Here is a 17,476-nt window from a genome sequence, read left to right on the forward strand (position 1 = left end):
TTGGGCGGTTTAGCGAGTCAGCTCGTCAGCTCGTCAACAGAGACAGCTTGAACTTTAGGTCAAATCGAACATGTTTCCGGGACTAATCTTATCTCACGAAGTTCTGCATCAGTTTAAAATTTGACGTTTTATTTATATTACCGATGGACAAGCCTTCAAAATCTTGCATCTTGATATTTAGGGATAAAATCTTAGCATTTGTTTTGTTGGCCTTTCCTCGCGGTATGCCGTACCCCTCAGGGTGCGCATAGCGTTAGGTTAGGTTTCTGATATATTCACCACAATATTCTATATGTTTCTTTTCATTTGTTGTGCCACCCGCAGGATTCTATATTAGTTCTTCGGTTAGCTTTGTCAATAAGCCCTCTAACCGCTGTTCATCCTGCAATTTTTTTCTCCTCTGAATTCTCCTCTTTACGGATTTGATTATCCAGTTATTTTCCATGTTCCAACCCTCGTGCTTGATGTAGTTTCTGGCAGTCCAGATCGCTTGTTTTAACACTGAGGTCAGGATCGCAAGGGCATCTTGTTGGTCTTCAGGGAGGTCCTTTTCAGGTTCCATTAGTATAATGGTCTGTATTGTTGTTAGATCCATCGTTTGTCTGGTTGACCTATTCCAGGCTTCTGTGATGGCCTTTAACGCCTCTTTGGTTCTTTCACACCAGACAAAGAGGCGTGGGCCAGTCTCTATGGATGTCCTGCATAGCTCACATTCCCTTACGTCGTTGAGGGCTCTTGCGTAGAGGGACTCGTTGGTGTTGATGGTGTCACTGGCTATTGACCAGTTGAGGTCCCTTTGCGCGTGAGTTAATTTCTTGTTTTGTATGTTCCCCCAGTTCGGGCCCTGCATTTCTGATATTTGCCTTCTGTATTGTTTGATTGCTACGTCGTACAGCTTCTTATTCATACCCCGTTGGATGTGATCTTTCTCAAAACCCAGTTCATTCATTGTTTTATTGATGTCTTTCCAGTGTCGCCTCGGGTTCAAGGCATGTGGTTTGGAGTTTCTTATATGTAGTGGTCTGTATCTCCTTAGGGAGAGGGCTAGCTGGTGCTCCAGTCTCTCATCCCATGGCTCCATTGGTTTGGTTTGGTCGTGGGTGAGGTATTCTGTTGCCGGTTTGATAAACACAATGTCGGTCAGGGTTGGGATATCAGTGACATCCCTTCCCCCTATGTTTTCGTTTTGAATGATTTTGAAGTATTCTGGGTTTTTCCCTTTCCCGAAGAGGAAGGTCGTCGCAATACGCCTGAGCTCCGTTCTTGTTTTTTGGGGCATTTTGAACAACGCCGCCGGGTAAATGAAGAGGGGGAGGATGTTTGTTCTCCAAAGTTGTATTTTCTGATATATTCTCAGATTCAGGTGTTCAATTTCTCTTATCAGGTTTTCGGCTGTTGCTATCGGAGTCTTCCAAGGTTTGTGTTGATCTGGGACCCCTCGATAGATTTTATGGCCTAGGACCTCCATGTCATTGACCCATTGGATTTCTGAGTGTCTTGGCTGTATTTGATCAATTTGGTAATCAATCCCTTTGGTTTTCTTTTTATTCATGCTCAAGCCACTCGCTTCTCCAAATTTGTTTACTGTTTCTATGGCTTGCTCTGTCTCGTATATGTCCTCTAGGGTTAGGGTGAGGTCATCAGCATAGGCTGGGGATATGTATCTTCTCCTCACCCCTGGTATTTTGTATCCCATGAGCTCCTGTTCTAATTGTCTCAGCAAGGGTTCGGTTGTAATTGTAAACAGGAGCATGGACATTGGGTCTCCCTGCTTTATCCCTCTCCTCAATGGCATGGTTTCTCCAACATCCCCCCTATGGAGATTTTGGCCTCCGCTTGGTTATAGACTTTCCCAAAGAATCCGCAAAACCTCTCCCCTAATCCCGCTCTTTTAAGCGTGGCCAAGAGAAAACCATGGTCTATCGAGTCGTAAGCTTTCTCGAAGTCAATCGAGATGATCACGCCTTTCTGTGCTGTTCTCATTTCCTCTGTGATTTCTCTTAGGAGTAAGTTCAATTGTCCAATGGTTTTAGGCGGGTTTACATGTTGATGTTCATGGGTAATTTGTGGTAAAAGTTCTTTCAGACGGTTTGCTAGAATTCGACTTAAGATTTTATAGTCTACATTTAGAAGACTGATGGGTCTGTAATTCCTTATATCATCTTTCTCTCCCTTTTTGTAGATTATTTTTAGGGTGGCTCTTGCGAGATCCCTATTCACATTTTGGCCCTCGTAGATCTCGTTGTAGACCTCTACTAACTCCTCTGCCATGGTCTCGAGGTTGGTGGTGTAGAGCTCGGCACTAAGGCCATCTTCGCCTGGTGTTTTATTTCGTTTTTGCTGCAATATTGCAGTTCGTAGCTCGTGTTCGTCGATTTTCGCATCGAGTTTATCTCGTTGCTCTATAGTGAGTACTCTTTGCATGGAGTCAAGGAAATGTTCTGCAAGGTGGTCATTTCTGGTTCTCGCAACGTATAAGTTCATATAGAAGTTTTCCACAATATCCCTGATCTCACTCTCCTCTGTTGTGATGTTTCCATCCGGGGTCTTTAGTTGTTCTATCGACGTTAGGTCTCTCCTTTTTTCAGTTTTTGGCATAAAAGATAAGGGTTGTTGTCTAAGATTGTGTTCTGATCTGTTTTCGCTTCTTTTTTTAACTTGTATAGATCTTCCCTTTTCGCCTTCCAGAGTTCTCTTTTTGCTTTTTTGTATTCATGTGTGGGGTGGTTTATACGCAGGGCTTCTTGCCTTGCTCTGTTTAGAGAGTGTTCTTTCTTTTTGGTTTCCTCCCTTTTTTCCCTGGCCGCTTTTTTGCTGTATTTGATCACTAGCTTTTTAATACGGGTTTTGATGGCCGCCCACCATTCAACCCTGGTTGGGTATACCAGGGGGTAGAGGGTTTTCCATTTTTCCCATCTTCTGTCTAGGTCCTCTTTGAGGTCCTCTCTTAAGTAAGTCTGCGTGTTATTTTTCCAAACAGCTCTGTCAGTTTTTTTGTTTTTATTTGGTAGTTGAATTGTCGAGAGTACTGCGTCGTGGTCCGACATCTCACAAGGTATGTGCCTGGACTCTATTGTTTTTAGGTTCTTGTCGACATATATTCTGTCGAGTCGAGATTTCCCATCATGGTAGAAGAAGGTGAAATCTTTTGTTGTGCCATTGGCGACTCTGAAAGTATCCTTGACCCCCATTGTACCCACTATCGCCCTAATTCTTTGTGACAATTTTCGTTCGTGGTTGCGTGGGGGTTCTCTATCTAATCGATAGTCTTCAACGTTATTGAAATCACCCCCTATTATTTTGGGCGTAGTTCTGGAATTTCGCGCGGCTAGCTGTTTCATTTGCTTTTCCTTTTTAGTGTAGTCATTTGTACCATAATAGCTGGTTACATCTAAAATGCTCGATCCAAATTGGATACTGACCTTTACATATCTGCCGTCTGTGTCTTTCTCCTTCTTGACTATTTTGATGGATGTTCTTCGGTGTATGATTAGGATCGCGGTTCCCGCAGTTCGCGCGTCTCCTGAATTCCATACCGATTGCCCTTTCCACTCCTTGCTCCAGATTTCCTCAGATCTAAGATCAGAGTGCGTTTCTTGGAGTAGCGCAACATCCGCTCCAGTTTTAATCAGGAATTGGAAGATTAACTTCCTTTTGGTTTCCTCATTTAGTCCATTCACATTTATCGTTACCACTTTTATTTTGTTGTTTGTCCTTTCAAATCTAGCCATTTTTCCTGATTTGTTGTTGGTGGGTTTCTTTACATGTCTTCTTTACATCTTCCACACTTTTCTAGGATTTCTCCCTCTTCAAAACAATATAAGTTTCCGCAGCAATCTGCGATTGCGCATTTTCTTTGGCATTCGTTGCATTTTAGTAGGTCCTTATTTCTCTTTTGTTTCTCTGTATAGGTGTAGACATGCTCGTCACTACAACACGCCATCGCGGTGTAGTGCTTGGTTTTGCAGGACAAGCACCTGCTAGTCTCCCCATAGTTTGTGAAATGCATAGCTCTTCCGCATTTTATACACTCTGTCATTGCGACACCATCTGTAGAGAAGCTAAAGTTTCTCTTCGGGACGATCGGATCTTTTTCAGGGTCTATGGATTTTATAATCTCCGTACTTGCCACTTCTTTAGAGAGGGCGTAGTTTCTTTTAGGGGCATTTGCGCCGCCTTCAGAGTCTGAACTATGTCTCGGTCTTTTCTGGCCAGTGTTGGTGTCCTCTGGACCGCTCACCGCATCTTCCGATAGGTGCAGGTCATCGGCGAGTCGAAACAAATCTGATTCATTGTTCTCGGAGTTTTGGCTTTCGCCAGTGCTATCTGTTGTATCCGATCTCGTTAGGGATAAAATCTTAATGTACCTCGCGGACCGGCACCGGTACGCGGGCAGGCGGCCGAGAACCACTGGTTTAGAACAATTGCACATCGCTGCAATCGTTACGGATATTGCGACATCTGATTAAATGTTCATACCCCCGCCAATGTGTGGGTCATACTCATTAGCTTCATTACCAAAATCATACATCAATTCTTTTATCAGAGATACCAGATTTAAGGAAGTTAACGAGGTGTTTTGGAGGCATTGCACATATTTTTGAATTACAATAATGCTTATGTCAAATAAATTTTGCGTGATGATCATCTCAGTAAATCAAAGGAAAGGATATCCAAGTTTAGCAAATTTATATAAATATTCATGTGACAAAGCTGTAAGAGTATGGAAGTATGGAAAACACCATACTTGGAAATATCGATACAATACTCTATACTTGCACATGCACATTTCCATATTCCATACCGAAATTTCGTTTCATACCATTACTTAAACTTACATACCATACCATATACCTTGCCCTGTTCAGTAAGTACACTGTTCTTCAGCCACACAATAGCACATGTTCCACCGAGCTAAGGTAACCGAGCTAACTTATTTCACTTAAGGATATTTGACCTGTCGCAAATACGTTACTTCTGTAGGTGTGGCAGTACGCAATTTCGTTTCCCCCAAATCGGCCTGCTTGCTGTTCTATTCAAAGCGGAGTAATGAAAGGGATGATTGTCGTCATCTTGCATACTCGCATGGAAATAAAATACACGGTGATAAAACGCCGTCATTTATATCAGAATGAATGACATCTTCCGCGTGTATGGGTGATGTGGTTCCGATGGATCACTGGGACCGAAAATACTTGAAAATTCTCCATGATAATTCCATGATTACACTCCGTGAATCGGTCTATAATTGCATGCTGGCATTATCTTTCCTCACATACAAAAAAATTCGACGTGCGCGAGTTCTGGGGTCTCTGACCTATGTTTGCTGTTTTGGGTGGTGTAAAATAAATTTCGATTGACGCATACGTTTTTCTTTGTAACCTTCAACACGAACAAACCAGCAATCATTGTTAATGTGAAGTTTAGGGCTTGTATCAGGTTATATAATGGCACGTATTATTTTATTCAACACCTTTCATGAGTATAACTTTTTTCGATTCATTCATAAAATTCCTAGGGTGGGACCGATGATACAGTAGCCAAATCAAGCAAAATAGTTGCACTATCTAATCATGCAACAACGGAAACATGCCTAAATACAGAAACTCTTTATTTAATAATTGCCTGTCATGTTTTATCGCTATAACGAAGTATTTGGAAGTCGACATGTCGATTTACGGGAAGTATGTATGTACCCTCAAATTTATAAGTTCGAGCCCATATCGAAACGTGATTTTATTGCAACATATGAGTTATTATATTAATTCTATTTTTTGACGGTTGCGACCAAACATTCTTCTTTGGCTTGCTGGAGATTAGATTATATTACACAGCAGGAAAAGTTGTAACATCTGAGTTTTTGAGAGTATGTCTCATAGGTCCCCGGGTCGTGTGCCTTTGGACCCACCGGGTGGGGACCGATGATACGCTCGAGCAGAGGTGTCAAACTCGAATGTGCTCGCGGGCCAAATTCCTAGTTTTTGATGACGCCGCGGGCCGCAGCATCAATTTTAGGGATATTTAATGTATAATTTCCTAGTAGGCCTTATTTGACGGGCATTGCAGACAGGCATTCCACAAACATCATGGAAATGATAATTTACCATTGTATCATTCACGCTTGACGCGGAAAAAATCACATTTTCAAATATTTTAATAAAATTGTTTTTGTGCCGGGCATAATTGAAAAAAATTGAAGTCCGAAAAAATTTTCGGAAACTTTAAAAAAAATTTCTCGGCCAAACACCCCCCACGACTAGGCTCACACGAAATCTGGGACCGATCCGAGCAAGTATAGCCGGTTTGCCATAGGCCGCGTGTTTTGGGGTAGGCGACACGCGGCAAAGTTGGGGCAGTTATGTCGCCCACGTAAAAGTATAGGCGAGCTCAAAAATTTTCAAAGTTCAAACTCCCCTTTGAAATGCATGGGCCACGTTAAAAGGTCTGCTCCCGCCAGGCGGTTCGAAAGGCCCCCGTGCTACAGCATAGTTATTAGAGTCGTTAGCTTTTAGCTTCATTAGCTTTTCATTAGCTTACTTTTCAATAGCTTACTTTTTCATTAGCTTAATAAGCTTTTCATTAGCTTTTCATTAGCTTAATTAGCTGCATTAGCCTTTCATTAGCTTGCATGCACAAAATAAAGGCACCCGAACAAACAACACCCAGCATGTGACCAACCATATGTCGCGGGGGTCACAGAATGCCAATGGCTGCCATACTGACCTGATTATACAGCTATATACCCTACACGTCGCAAGCACGACGTTTTGATGTATTACTATTCCCCTGGACAGTTCACAGATACCGTTCCGAGTCGCAAGTCCGTCTCTTTTTTTCACGTTTTACCCGACTCAACTCGAGTCATTTTTATTTAATCACCAATTCCATTCGAAATCGAGCAATTTTACGAGAAGGTCGCACCAAATCAAATCCCAATTTTCAATCACGAATCATAAACAGGTCATGTTTTATCACCATGAACTAAAAATGTGACGTATCAGCTGATCTTCTACCGCATGATAGCTTTTAAAGGTGAAGTTTGTTGGGATTTAAAGGATTTTTATAGCAGTTTTAGGGTTAACTTCAAGTTCTTATATCTAAAAAAGATATATGGCACTTGAATATGTTGTTGAATACTTGAGATTCCAAAATGCCGTCGCGGGCCGCACAAAATGCTCTCGCGGGCCGCGTGTCTGAGACCTCTGCGCTTGAGCAACCAATTTTGAACGCTCATAAATATTTGTTGAAGAGACGGATATTCATGTAGGGTAAATATGCGCGATAGGTAGAGCTTATATCAAAGTGTTGAGCCAGCAAAAGATCTGCTGTTATAGGCTGAACATTTTGGGGCCAGAGATCATTTTCCAATTTTTGATCCATCGATACCACATCTCCCCTAGTTGTATCAATGAAATGTACCTAGAAAAAGTGTTCCGGTAATCGGAGGGACTTTCAATTGATGCGATACAAGTACAATAAATTGTGGTATATCGTGGTAAATTGTGCCGATATGTGACAGTACAATGATGTAAACGCGACAACACTTATCGAAACCGGTCGATTTGCGATAGCCGCGAAAGAATCCGCATTGGACAAGCGTCTGAATCCGCTTCAGGAGTTCGTCAACGATGAAGCACGATGGCTGCTATCGCTATCGCGATCACTTGGAATAGACGCTGATATTCCGACATAAAGTTCAAGCAACGTTCCAGCCATAACCACAATACAGAGGATTCTCCATTCACAGAGTCTTCGCTTCGGACAAGACTGAAATCATAGTCCATGAGATCCAGTGTCTTGTAAATGACGATTCTGTTCTGAAGAAACGTGATTTTGTCGTTCGCAATTCTCGAGCTGAAAGGTTTTTGTATCATATCCGTTATTTTGGACAATCCATATTTTATCGCAATTCGTTGTTCGTGTCCGCCCATCTCCACTAATTTACGCATCGACAGATCGAGGAAAACGGTGTTCTGGAGAACGGTGAATGTATAGACACCGTCACTCAACAAATCGTCCCTTGAAAACATATCGCACCACACGTACATATAGACGAATAATTTCAAGCATTGTTCCGTCTTCCATAAATCTGTGATTCTTGCGCGCACTGAAAGCCGGCCGATAACTGTACAGTTGCGTAAGACATCTTGCAAGTCCCGCAGAACTTGTTTCTCTCTACCGCGATTCAAATGCAGTTCGCACTCAGCTAATTCCACCAGGTCATCGATAGAACGGTCTTCTTGAATCTTCATGAGATTGAATAAAAATAGACTCCGAAATCCATATCCAATCTCGCTGAGGGGGCGTTGCAGTTGATCTATGAGAAATGAGAACAGTTTTACCTCACGTGAAGTAGATTACGCGAGGGAGGATCATCTGCTTCAACTCGTTGATTGAAGCAAAGTTATTACTACAAAAACAATGAAATCTGTGGAATTTTAAATTTTACCTCCTTCGATATGATCCATAGGGTATATATTATACACCTATATAGAGACGAATTTACTCAGATGCTACTATACCTACCCAAATGGTAACGTTTTTTAGAGCAGTTTCACTTCTACTTATTTGTTTTCCAGCGAAAACTACTTACCTCTTGGTCTTTGAAATTAAAAAAAAATAGAGACTAGTTTTAGGATAAATTTCCAATACGCTTATGAGTGAGATTGTCATGGTGGAAATAACCCCTGCACGACGATGGCGGAATATATTCCAAGAAGTTGGACAATTTAATGACGTCAGCAGTAATTTTGCGTTAGTCGTCACGATACACCATGCAATTTTTAAAGTAGCCATATTTGATCTATCACTAAATGTCTCGATCAGCGTAATAATTCGGCTATACTATACCTATATACGTGACTACCATTGATGACTACTATGATTATCTCTACCAATGGACAGTAAAATGTAAAATGGTCCCTGCTCAGCAACGCAGCGAATTATAGGTTGTAATCGCGATGGCTAATCAAAAACAACTCATTGATAAAAATGATCGAAAAATCTTATCGGTCTTGAAGGGAATAAAGCCGTAACTCAAAAGCCCTCTGAAACGAAACGGGAAACGATGGCGTGTCTCAACGATGCAGATGACGGTGGAGATGAAATGAACTACGTAATTTTCAGACCTTTGGAGTTTCCTAGGTAATTAAATCAACCATGACTCAATGTAAAAGCGAAGTTTTTAAGTACATGGTCAAACTCGTATGACATGTCGACGACTCCAGTAATAAAGAATATACGATGTAACACGTAATATTTACCGAGCATAAATTGAATGACGCGGCTAGTTTCTTCACTTTCTCATGGTGGATTTCTCCCCTGCATTCGGTAGATATCTGCAACTATCCTCCGGATTTTACGGACTGAAACTTTTTCAACGACGTTGATTTCCATATCACTCAATTTCGGGAGCGCATCTTCCAATATCGGTAATCCGATTTCAATGGCGATTTGTCGGTTCTCTGCACCCATGGTCATCAGTTTTTCAGTTGTCACAGCCAGATAGTCGCTATAAAGCCCAATAAGACAGAATTTATTAGTTTCATCGGCCGATTTCGCCGACGCGAATAGATCCAACCATGCGCAAAGCAACACCAATGTTTGCACGTATTCATCTCGAATCCACAAATCCAAGCAGTATGCTGTCAACGAATTATTGGAAAATCGATTCAAGTCATTGCACTGGTTCCTAATGGTAAGAAACTCTTTCAAATGACGCCAAGCCCCTTGCTTTCTGCCGCAGCCAACACGTAACTCGCTCTCCACCATTTCCAGCAAATAATAACATCGTTGTTCTTCCGCGGTGTCTTGATATACTACGGCTGGATATGGCTCCTCGTTGTCCGATTGATGTTGTAATGGTGCTCCTGTTTCTGAGGGTAAATATTTTCATTTAAGATGTCGACTATATAGACATTACATTATGCATATGGATATAACAAATATGTCGTCAAATTAAAGATTTAGGAATAACGACACAAACGGTCGATTAAATGCCGACGGAATATTAAAAATGCAGAAAGTTTTAACGTCACGCACAGCATGTTTCGGCATCAGTTTAAAAGGAAATAGAAGTTAAATACTCTTCAATTCATTGAACTCATATCTATAATCTAATTTCATTTCATATGGTTACTTTGTATTCCATAAACCATATCCTTACGGCCGTGATCTAATCTCTGCCTTGCGTTCAATCCATAAATACCCCATATATGCGAGTTTATGTATTTCGCATCCATCATAAGAAAATTGGAGCGGCGACTCCCGCTAGCACCAACCGATATCCTTACGGATATGAAGAGTTTATAACTGATTTTCATGCTATGCACAGCTTAAAATTATTGTGAAAGTTGTTGCAAGAATGTAGCGCAACCAGAGGTGGTCAAAGTAGTCAATAAATCTACTAAGTAGAAGTAGAAGTAGCGACGAAAAAATCTACTCAAGTACGAGTAGAAGTACTTCTTCTTTAAGCAACCTTAAACTACTTGAAGTAGAAGTAGAATTGACTGACTTTAAAAGTACTCAAGTAAGTAAGTAGTTGTGAAAACGATCCTAATTCGTTCACATGGATTGTAAACAGGTGCAAATTGAGCTATGCGATAGGTGACGAGCTTGATTCATATTGATACATACCAGCAGTTATCCAATTTTCGATAGCATAATCATTCGTCCACATCATGGGATGAAAATGATAGTATTGATATGGAAATGCGATGATAATCCGCTGTTTTCTCGAACAGCACGTTTTAGAAAATAACATGGTATGGCGCCATTCCCCATTTCATAAGGCCCGTAGTTTAGTCGAAGAGCAATACGGAGAAGTTGTATAGGATACGGTGTAAACACTTTGCACGATTAGTAAACGTTGATAAAAATTATGGTGGACCATAAAAATGCCATATTGTGTGACTTTATTTCCAGAAATTATAGGCATTACTACACTTGCGTTTATACTTCAACATGTATGTTATCCAGAAAAAAGATCTGATATTAATTACAATAACTCACAGTATATGATACTGGGAATTGAAAGTGAAATATAAATACTACTTCTGAAAGCCGAACATGTATTTCATGCTTTTAGTCCAGAACGTTTCAAAGGTGGTATATGCTAAAACAGCTCTAAAACTAAAAAAATTCTTCAGAGTCCACTCTTCCAGATTTGGATACGCCATGGACATGCTAGATTACGATATGAAAAGGAAATGCTAGATTGCGAAACATCAGTTTCAAAAGTTATTATGAGCCATATATACTGTGATGAATTATTTGATATGGGCGAAGGGCGAAAAATGTGGTGTGAACGGAACCAGGCCAATCCTCTACCTAAATTATATTCACGGATACTTTGGTGAAATTACACTGGTCACTCAGTATCCACTGCGCGCGAAGCGCGACGAAAATTTTGGGCTTTACTAAAATTTTATGAAAATTAAATGTTGATACTCCGTGAAAACAGCCCCGAAATTCCTCAGGTTATCTTCCTGATTGGAAGATTGAACTACTTCTACTTGACAAACTGAAAATAGCGAAAGGTAAGTAAGTAGATCACAAATTATTAAGAAGTAGAAGTAGAAGTAGCGAAAATCAGATCCACTTGAGTAAGTACCAGAAGTAGAGGATAACTACTTGAGTACTTCAAAAAAGTAGAAGTACTTCGTTATTGACCAGCTCTGAGCGCAACTAATAAACATATATGACCATCGTGATTTGGAACCAAATTTCAAGCAGGCACATCACGTAATAAATATATTTATCTTAAGGAAAGTTAGTCCTAACGGGTAGAATGCACGACCTCCGACAATTGAGATCATTCCATTTTATAGCAATAATATGCGTTTGTATCCTCAATTGGAATACATCGAACTATGAACAGTTGAACACAACAAATTTACGTCGCTTCCCTAAAAAAATTTTGTAACCTGGCGCCGTGCTCTTAGTAAATTCTGTTTCTGTGAAGTAATTGTTACTGAAGATTTATACCAGTAAAGACAACAATTGAAAATTTTTTGAGGCTTACTTTTTTTCAGAGGAACACTATGAAGACTCATTAAGGCAATCAAATTTCATTTTAATTTTCAAGCATGTTTGGTATAGTTCTTAACTCAATAGTAATATTGAGTGTAAGTAGCCTATATGGACATGGTACTATACTCAGCATCAATACTAACCCGGGATTTGACACTCACAAATATCGTAACCCTGTACGAGCAAAACCCCGAATGGGTTTGCCTGTCTCATGAGTATCCACAGATTGGCATATATTTGACATATAATTCACGATATGGAGTAATTTGTAATGAGCGTATATGCAATACTACCCACTAGGGATGGTGTGAGCGTGAGGTTCACGTTCGCGTTCTGTGTGTGAACCTCAGGAATTTATAGGTTCACGTTCACAAACGAACCTTGGTAGGTTCTGCACTCTCAACCTTTTTCATATATTACAATTTTCACTTCATCATAACATCTTTGGTTGAACTTTATTGCATTTCAACTGCGGGCCACTATATGCACGGCGTTGGCAGCATGAAAAAATCAACGGTCAAGAAGCATGCAACTTGACAATCTCAAAAATTTTACTTGCCTTGTTACAAAAGTTTGCTCGAATATTTAGTGACTCTCTGCTGTGAACTTCACCCCCAATCACATAATTTCAAGGGCGAAATACAAAACATTTAGGACTAGGTGAATGATGCTTATTCAACAAATCAATGAAATTGATACGGTCGTTAAATGTAAAAAATCCAGCAGGCGTATGGTGTGAATCTTGATATTATATGTTTATTGTATCAAAGGGTTACCATACGTCCTCTTTTAACAGAATTTGTCCTCTTTTTCACTTTTTGAAAGGACGCCCTTTGGTCCTCTTTTTTGAAATATTGTTCTATTTTTTGAGAATGTAAGTAATATTTATAGCAAAATGCGACCGATATGCCGTAAATCTTCTAGAGCTGAGCGGAAAGTTGCCCTTTTTTCAGTCAACCACCTGACAGTGTGGAGGTAAAAACGGTATTTTGGGCGCTCAGTGGGAAAGATGACCTTTTAGTTAACCGACCACTAAGTAGGAAAAGTTTACCGTTTTTTGAGAATTCATCTCCGGTTTTGCAAGTCTGAAAATTCTGAAAAAGTGTCCTCTTTACAGATTTCCAAAATATGGTAACCCTATTGTATAATAAAAACCAAATCCCGACAATGGGGGTGTTGGCTACTGCTGCATAATGGGGTAATATCGGTAGAAAGTGTAGAAACCTGTTTTACACTGTGCTCAATATCAACGCAGCAAATACTCAGACACCGAACACATTGTCCGGTCTGGCCTATAGTCGTCGCTAGGTATCGTGTGCTATAATATATACGCTATCACTTCGCTGAAATGTAGGGTTAGAATTAGCAATATGACGTCACGTGACGTCATAAGGTTCACGTACACGTTCACACAGAACCTTTCAAAAAGGTTCGCGTTCCCACGAACCTGAACCTTTCAGAGGTTCACACCATCCCTACTACCCACTGTTAACCTACTTCTACACAATGGGTTTAACGAATTGATTTCATAAAGCGACGTATTTGACCGACAGCCAAATACGCCTGGATGCTACCCGCTGTTCTCTCTAATTAGTCGATTCATCAAATTCATTTTTCAAATCGATATAATTGACTGTACTGTACAAGGTATATCGAACTGACACTGCCAGGGGATGGAGGACAGTCAATCTCCAAATTTCCAGACGGCCGACGCAATGTCAAAAGTTTCCGGAAAAGTAGAGTTACCCTCGCCAACGATATTTATAGTGCATTCGTCAACCTCTAATATCATAAGTTGATTTTGTTACGGCCTTTCTGTTGGCATATACACCATTGTAATAGCGTTTCTAGCGCAAAACTGAGTAAATGAACAGTCATGAATAAACCACCGCTATTGCCTCACGATCCAAAGTATTACCGATCAAAAATAGGCACAAGGGCAGTTGCCGCGTCTTGTTCATCAATTCTGGTTTGGGCATTTCAATCCATCATTATCAACGTTTTGACGAGCAGTCCAAGAAGGCCTCCCACATTGCAAGGTCATAGATGTTCTAGCCGGCAATATGTTACCAGTTATTCTAAATCACATCATGCAGATTTCACACCTAAATTATCGGCAATAAGTATATGAGAGCCACTGGAGAAGTATCGATGCGCTCGGAAAGAGTGATGTCCTATTTCTCTAATCATCATTATCATTGATGACACTGCATTCCTACCGAACATTAATCTGAAATCATAGCTTCGATAGCTGTACGCCTGTTTATCATGGGGAAAACTTTCACGGGTCTTGAATACGCGTCACAGGCATCATGTAAATGTGACTAACCAGTCGTTTCCAATCTGCGAGAGTTCCATTTGTTGTTTCCCCCGCTATCGACCTTGCCATCTGCGTCAACTTTTTCTATCTGCGTACTCTTTCTTGGAGCTTTCTCTGGAATCGTCATGTTGCTTCCGGCAATTTCCATATCTATAAACGGAATATAAACTTATTGATTATTTATTGAATGATTTATACGCAGTCATCCGATCCACTCGCGAAAAAGTCGCGAGTTTGGCATGAAATCGCATTCATATTAGAGTTGTCGTTGTTTGTGGTATTCATAGTGTTTTTCTACGGCAGTGGTCATTCACACCAGGCCGATATTCTTTATTTTGATTCCGTGGCTGCTGACCTGTAGCACGAGTCACTACTAAACTTTTTAAGACATCGCTTACGCGGATTAGATGGCGACGAGGAGCCTAAATAAACCTTCAACACTTTGTAAGAAATTCTGGAGTCAATCTCCGTCGGACTCGAACCCGAAACATATCATTGGTGTTGTGACCAACCACTAACGCTATCTCGCCACAGACAGGCCTATTTTCGTTTCTATTGCTGCAGAAATTTCATTCCCTAAGACCAGGGCTGAAACAGCACTTCGTCAGCCCCCCACCAAAAAAAAACGTTGGTCTTGCCCCTCACTATTGGGTGTTAAACCAAACTTTGAATTAGGTTGCATGATTTGTCAAAAAACACTCAATAATTTATGTTTATTCACGAAATAATTTTGGGTGCCTTTGGAGCTCGCCTCCGCCCTAATTGGGGCGTTTTGGGTGCGGCAGTTGCGGTTCAGCCTAAGTCATGTATATTCGCGAGGCAATATCGTAGATCCCTTCTAGTAAAGTCTAATGAAATACCCGCCTCATTGTACGGGTCATTTCATCACTATTTACCGGTTATAAACATTATATTCACAGAACAACGCTCTCTTTCCGTCCAGATTATCGCCTGGGATTATGCAATTCACGAAAGCAAGACTAATATATATATTTATATCCGCATAGCTCATCTTCGCTAGCTTAGACGTACGAATCGTGAAAGTTTATCACGTTGATAATAATGCTATTTGCTTGTATATTACTATTTTTGTTTTATTCTATGTCACCCCAAGCGATAACATAGACCGGTGGAGCTGCTGTAAGGGGTGTGGTGAAGAAGGCTAAACTCAACTCCGTGAGATAGGTATCCTACCATTGTTTCATCGGCAGGGATGGTACCCAAATTGAAAGAAAATAGCCATGAAATTCAGCTCGAATAAAAATTTTGAGTTGAGTAAATCCGCCCGTGTTATAATTCATGTTGTATCAAAAAATTATTTTAAGCCCTAAATCGAATATTTCACTGTACAACTAGGAAGCTGTTTTGATGCTTCGTACCCCCAATTGGTACATGGACCCCTGGTAATAGCCGCCACTCTACAGAGCAAGGAAAATGCCTTCGTTTCATATGGCCTATGTCTACAGCCCCATAACGACGAAAGTCGTTCATACAATTCGTGACTAATGACCTAACGAATAATGTACAGCTGAAACGTCGAAATCCGTACAACAGCGCTAAAAGTCCTTGAACTGGCTGTAATCCCTATCTTATCGGTCACATTTCTACTCGTGCAACGGCTCTAACAATTCCACTTCCTCTATAACAGACTCCCGGAAGCAATTGTTGAGGAAAGTAAAACACTCACCGTTGATCTTTTTCAGTTGATTCAATATTTCACGGTCACTTCAGCTGCTACCCCGCACGTACCTTCTGTCGATCAGATATACAATTCCAATGAAATACAATCGAGGAATGTCAGGTTATGTATAACGGAAGGGAGTATATATGTAGCCAAGCAATTATGCGACTGCGATAAATTATGTCATGCAGCGTACCTTAGCCACACTCACGTAGCGTTGCGGCCTGTGAATTATGTCATTATGTGCGTCCCACTGAGGCTCTTAAACCCATTAATTGACTCGACGGCTTTGTTAATAGTCACTTGTTACTATTCACTCTATTATACAGACAATCCGCGAATTGATCTATTCAACCATTAGGAAGTGAAAGATGGGAGCCAAATGCGTCGGCGTCCCAATTGTAATTGTTATGATAAGTAGTATTGTTATTTGTGCCTATGCCGATAATTTTGTCGCGTACAGCGAATATACTATTGAGCAATAATGAATCGCAATATCTAACAGTCGTGAATTGCCTCGTCGACCTATGTCAGAATTTGATCATTGAATCAATCCTACTGGCCTGGCGCCTAAAATATGTTTCCTTATCCTCAAAATAGTATTACTGATGCAAAGCGCATTGTAGATATTTTACCATTTGACGCACTGTATGCGATAGGTTGCCAGATATACTATTATCCCGTGAATTCCAATCTTAATTTAGGGTTGCCGTACTTTCGGAATTTCTCGAACATATCCGGAATTTCACTGTTCAAACTGCGTAAGGGAGGAAATTCAAAAATAAGCCCGAATGTCAGGAATTTTGAAGGCTTGAGATAGGATCGAAATTAATTTTGGGCAGATTTATTGCACTTGAAATTTTTCATCGCACTTTCCTATATCTCAGTCCAATTTCTACGTACATTTAACCAAAATTTTCCAGAAATAGGACAAATTCTCAAAAAAGAGGACATTTAGGCGTCCTCCGAGGCCTGTGGAAAGTCCACGATCGTTTGAAACAGATAGTAAAATCACGCAAGACAGTTACTCTTGAAAAGCCATCACATCATGCAGTGAGCAATAACTGCTCAAATATACTTGGTAGTTCTCACAGCAGCACACTATGAACCACGCTTTTCGGGGATGCTGCCGACTGCTCAATTAGTCTATTGACGAGCTGGAATAACATTGTCAAGTAACAATGAACTTTTCCGGTACAGCTGAATAAATAGACGGACGACCCTAAATTGCCCTTACTGAATCCATTATGCATTTTTACTGCGAATCTAGCTGCTTTAATTATCAATCGTTAAACGCAGCAGTTGCCTTCTAAACCTACACAGCCCGCATTTGCTCTCAGCGCCCCCCTATCGCCCAATTTTCTAGCCAGCGCCCCCCAATCGCCCATTTCATGGCCAGCGCCCCTTTCACGCTCGTGAACGCCCCCAGGGGGGCGCTGGTGCCC

General features: G+C 40.8%; 2 protein-coding genes across 2 annotated transcripts; both read right to left on the reverse strand.

The window, feature by feature from the left end:
- Nucleotides 1–328: 328 nt before the first annotated feature.
- On the reverse strand, nt 329–1,759 carry LOC145457580 (uncharacterized). Its single transcript, XM_080335801.1, has one exon. The coding sequence runs from the start codon at nt 1,757–1,759 to the stop codon at nt 329–331; it is 1,431 nt and encodes a 476-aa protein (XP_080191927.1).
- A 4,896-nt stretch (nt 1,760–6,655) lies between these two features.
- Nucleotides 6,656–16,614, reverse strand: LOC145456939 (uncharacterized). The gene is made up of 4 exons (XM_080335086.1): nt 16,038–16,614; nt 14,360–14,500; nt 9,264–9,875; nt 6,656–8,317 (listed from the first exon to the last, which is right to left on the reverse strand). Exons 2-3 carry the CDS (start codon nt 14,496–14,498, stop codon nt 9,304–9,306), a joined length of 711 nt encoding a protein of 236 aa, XP_080191212.1. The 5' UTR covers nt 14,499–14,500; nt 16,038–16,614; the 3' UTR covers nt 6,656–8,317; nt 9,264–9,303.
- Between the last annotated feature and the right edge of the window lie 862 nt (nt 16,615–17,476).

The sequence above is a fragment of the Botryllus schlosseri genome, chromosome 15 (assembly GCF_051294905.1).
Source record: "Botryllus schlosseri isolate E-star chromosome 15, Bs_hap1, whole genome shotgun sequence".
Classification (NCBI taxonomy): domain Eukaryota; kingdom Metazoa; phylum Chordata; class Ascidiacea; order Stolidobranchia; family Styelidae; genus Botryllus; species Botryllus schlosseri.

Coding starts and splice junctions, on each gene's coding strand:
- LOC145456939 (XM_080335086.1), bottom strand. CDS start 14,498: ATGGAAATTGCCGGAAGCAACATGACGATTCCAGAGAAAGCTCCAAGA. Junction 9,876..14,359: donor TCGCAGATTGGAAACGACTG/GTTAGTCACATT, acceptor ATTTACCCTCAG/AAACAGGAGCACCATTACAA.
- LOC145457580 (XM_080335801.1), bottom strand. CDS start 1,759: ATGTCCATGCTCCTGTTTACAATTACAACCGAACCCTTGCTGAGACAA.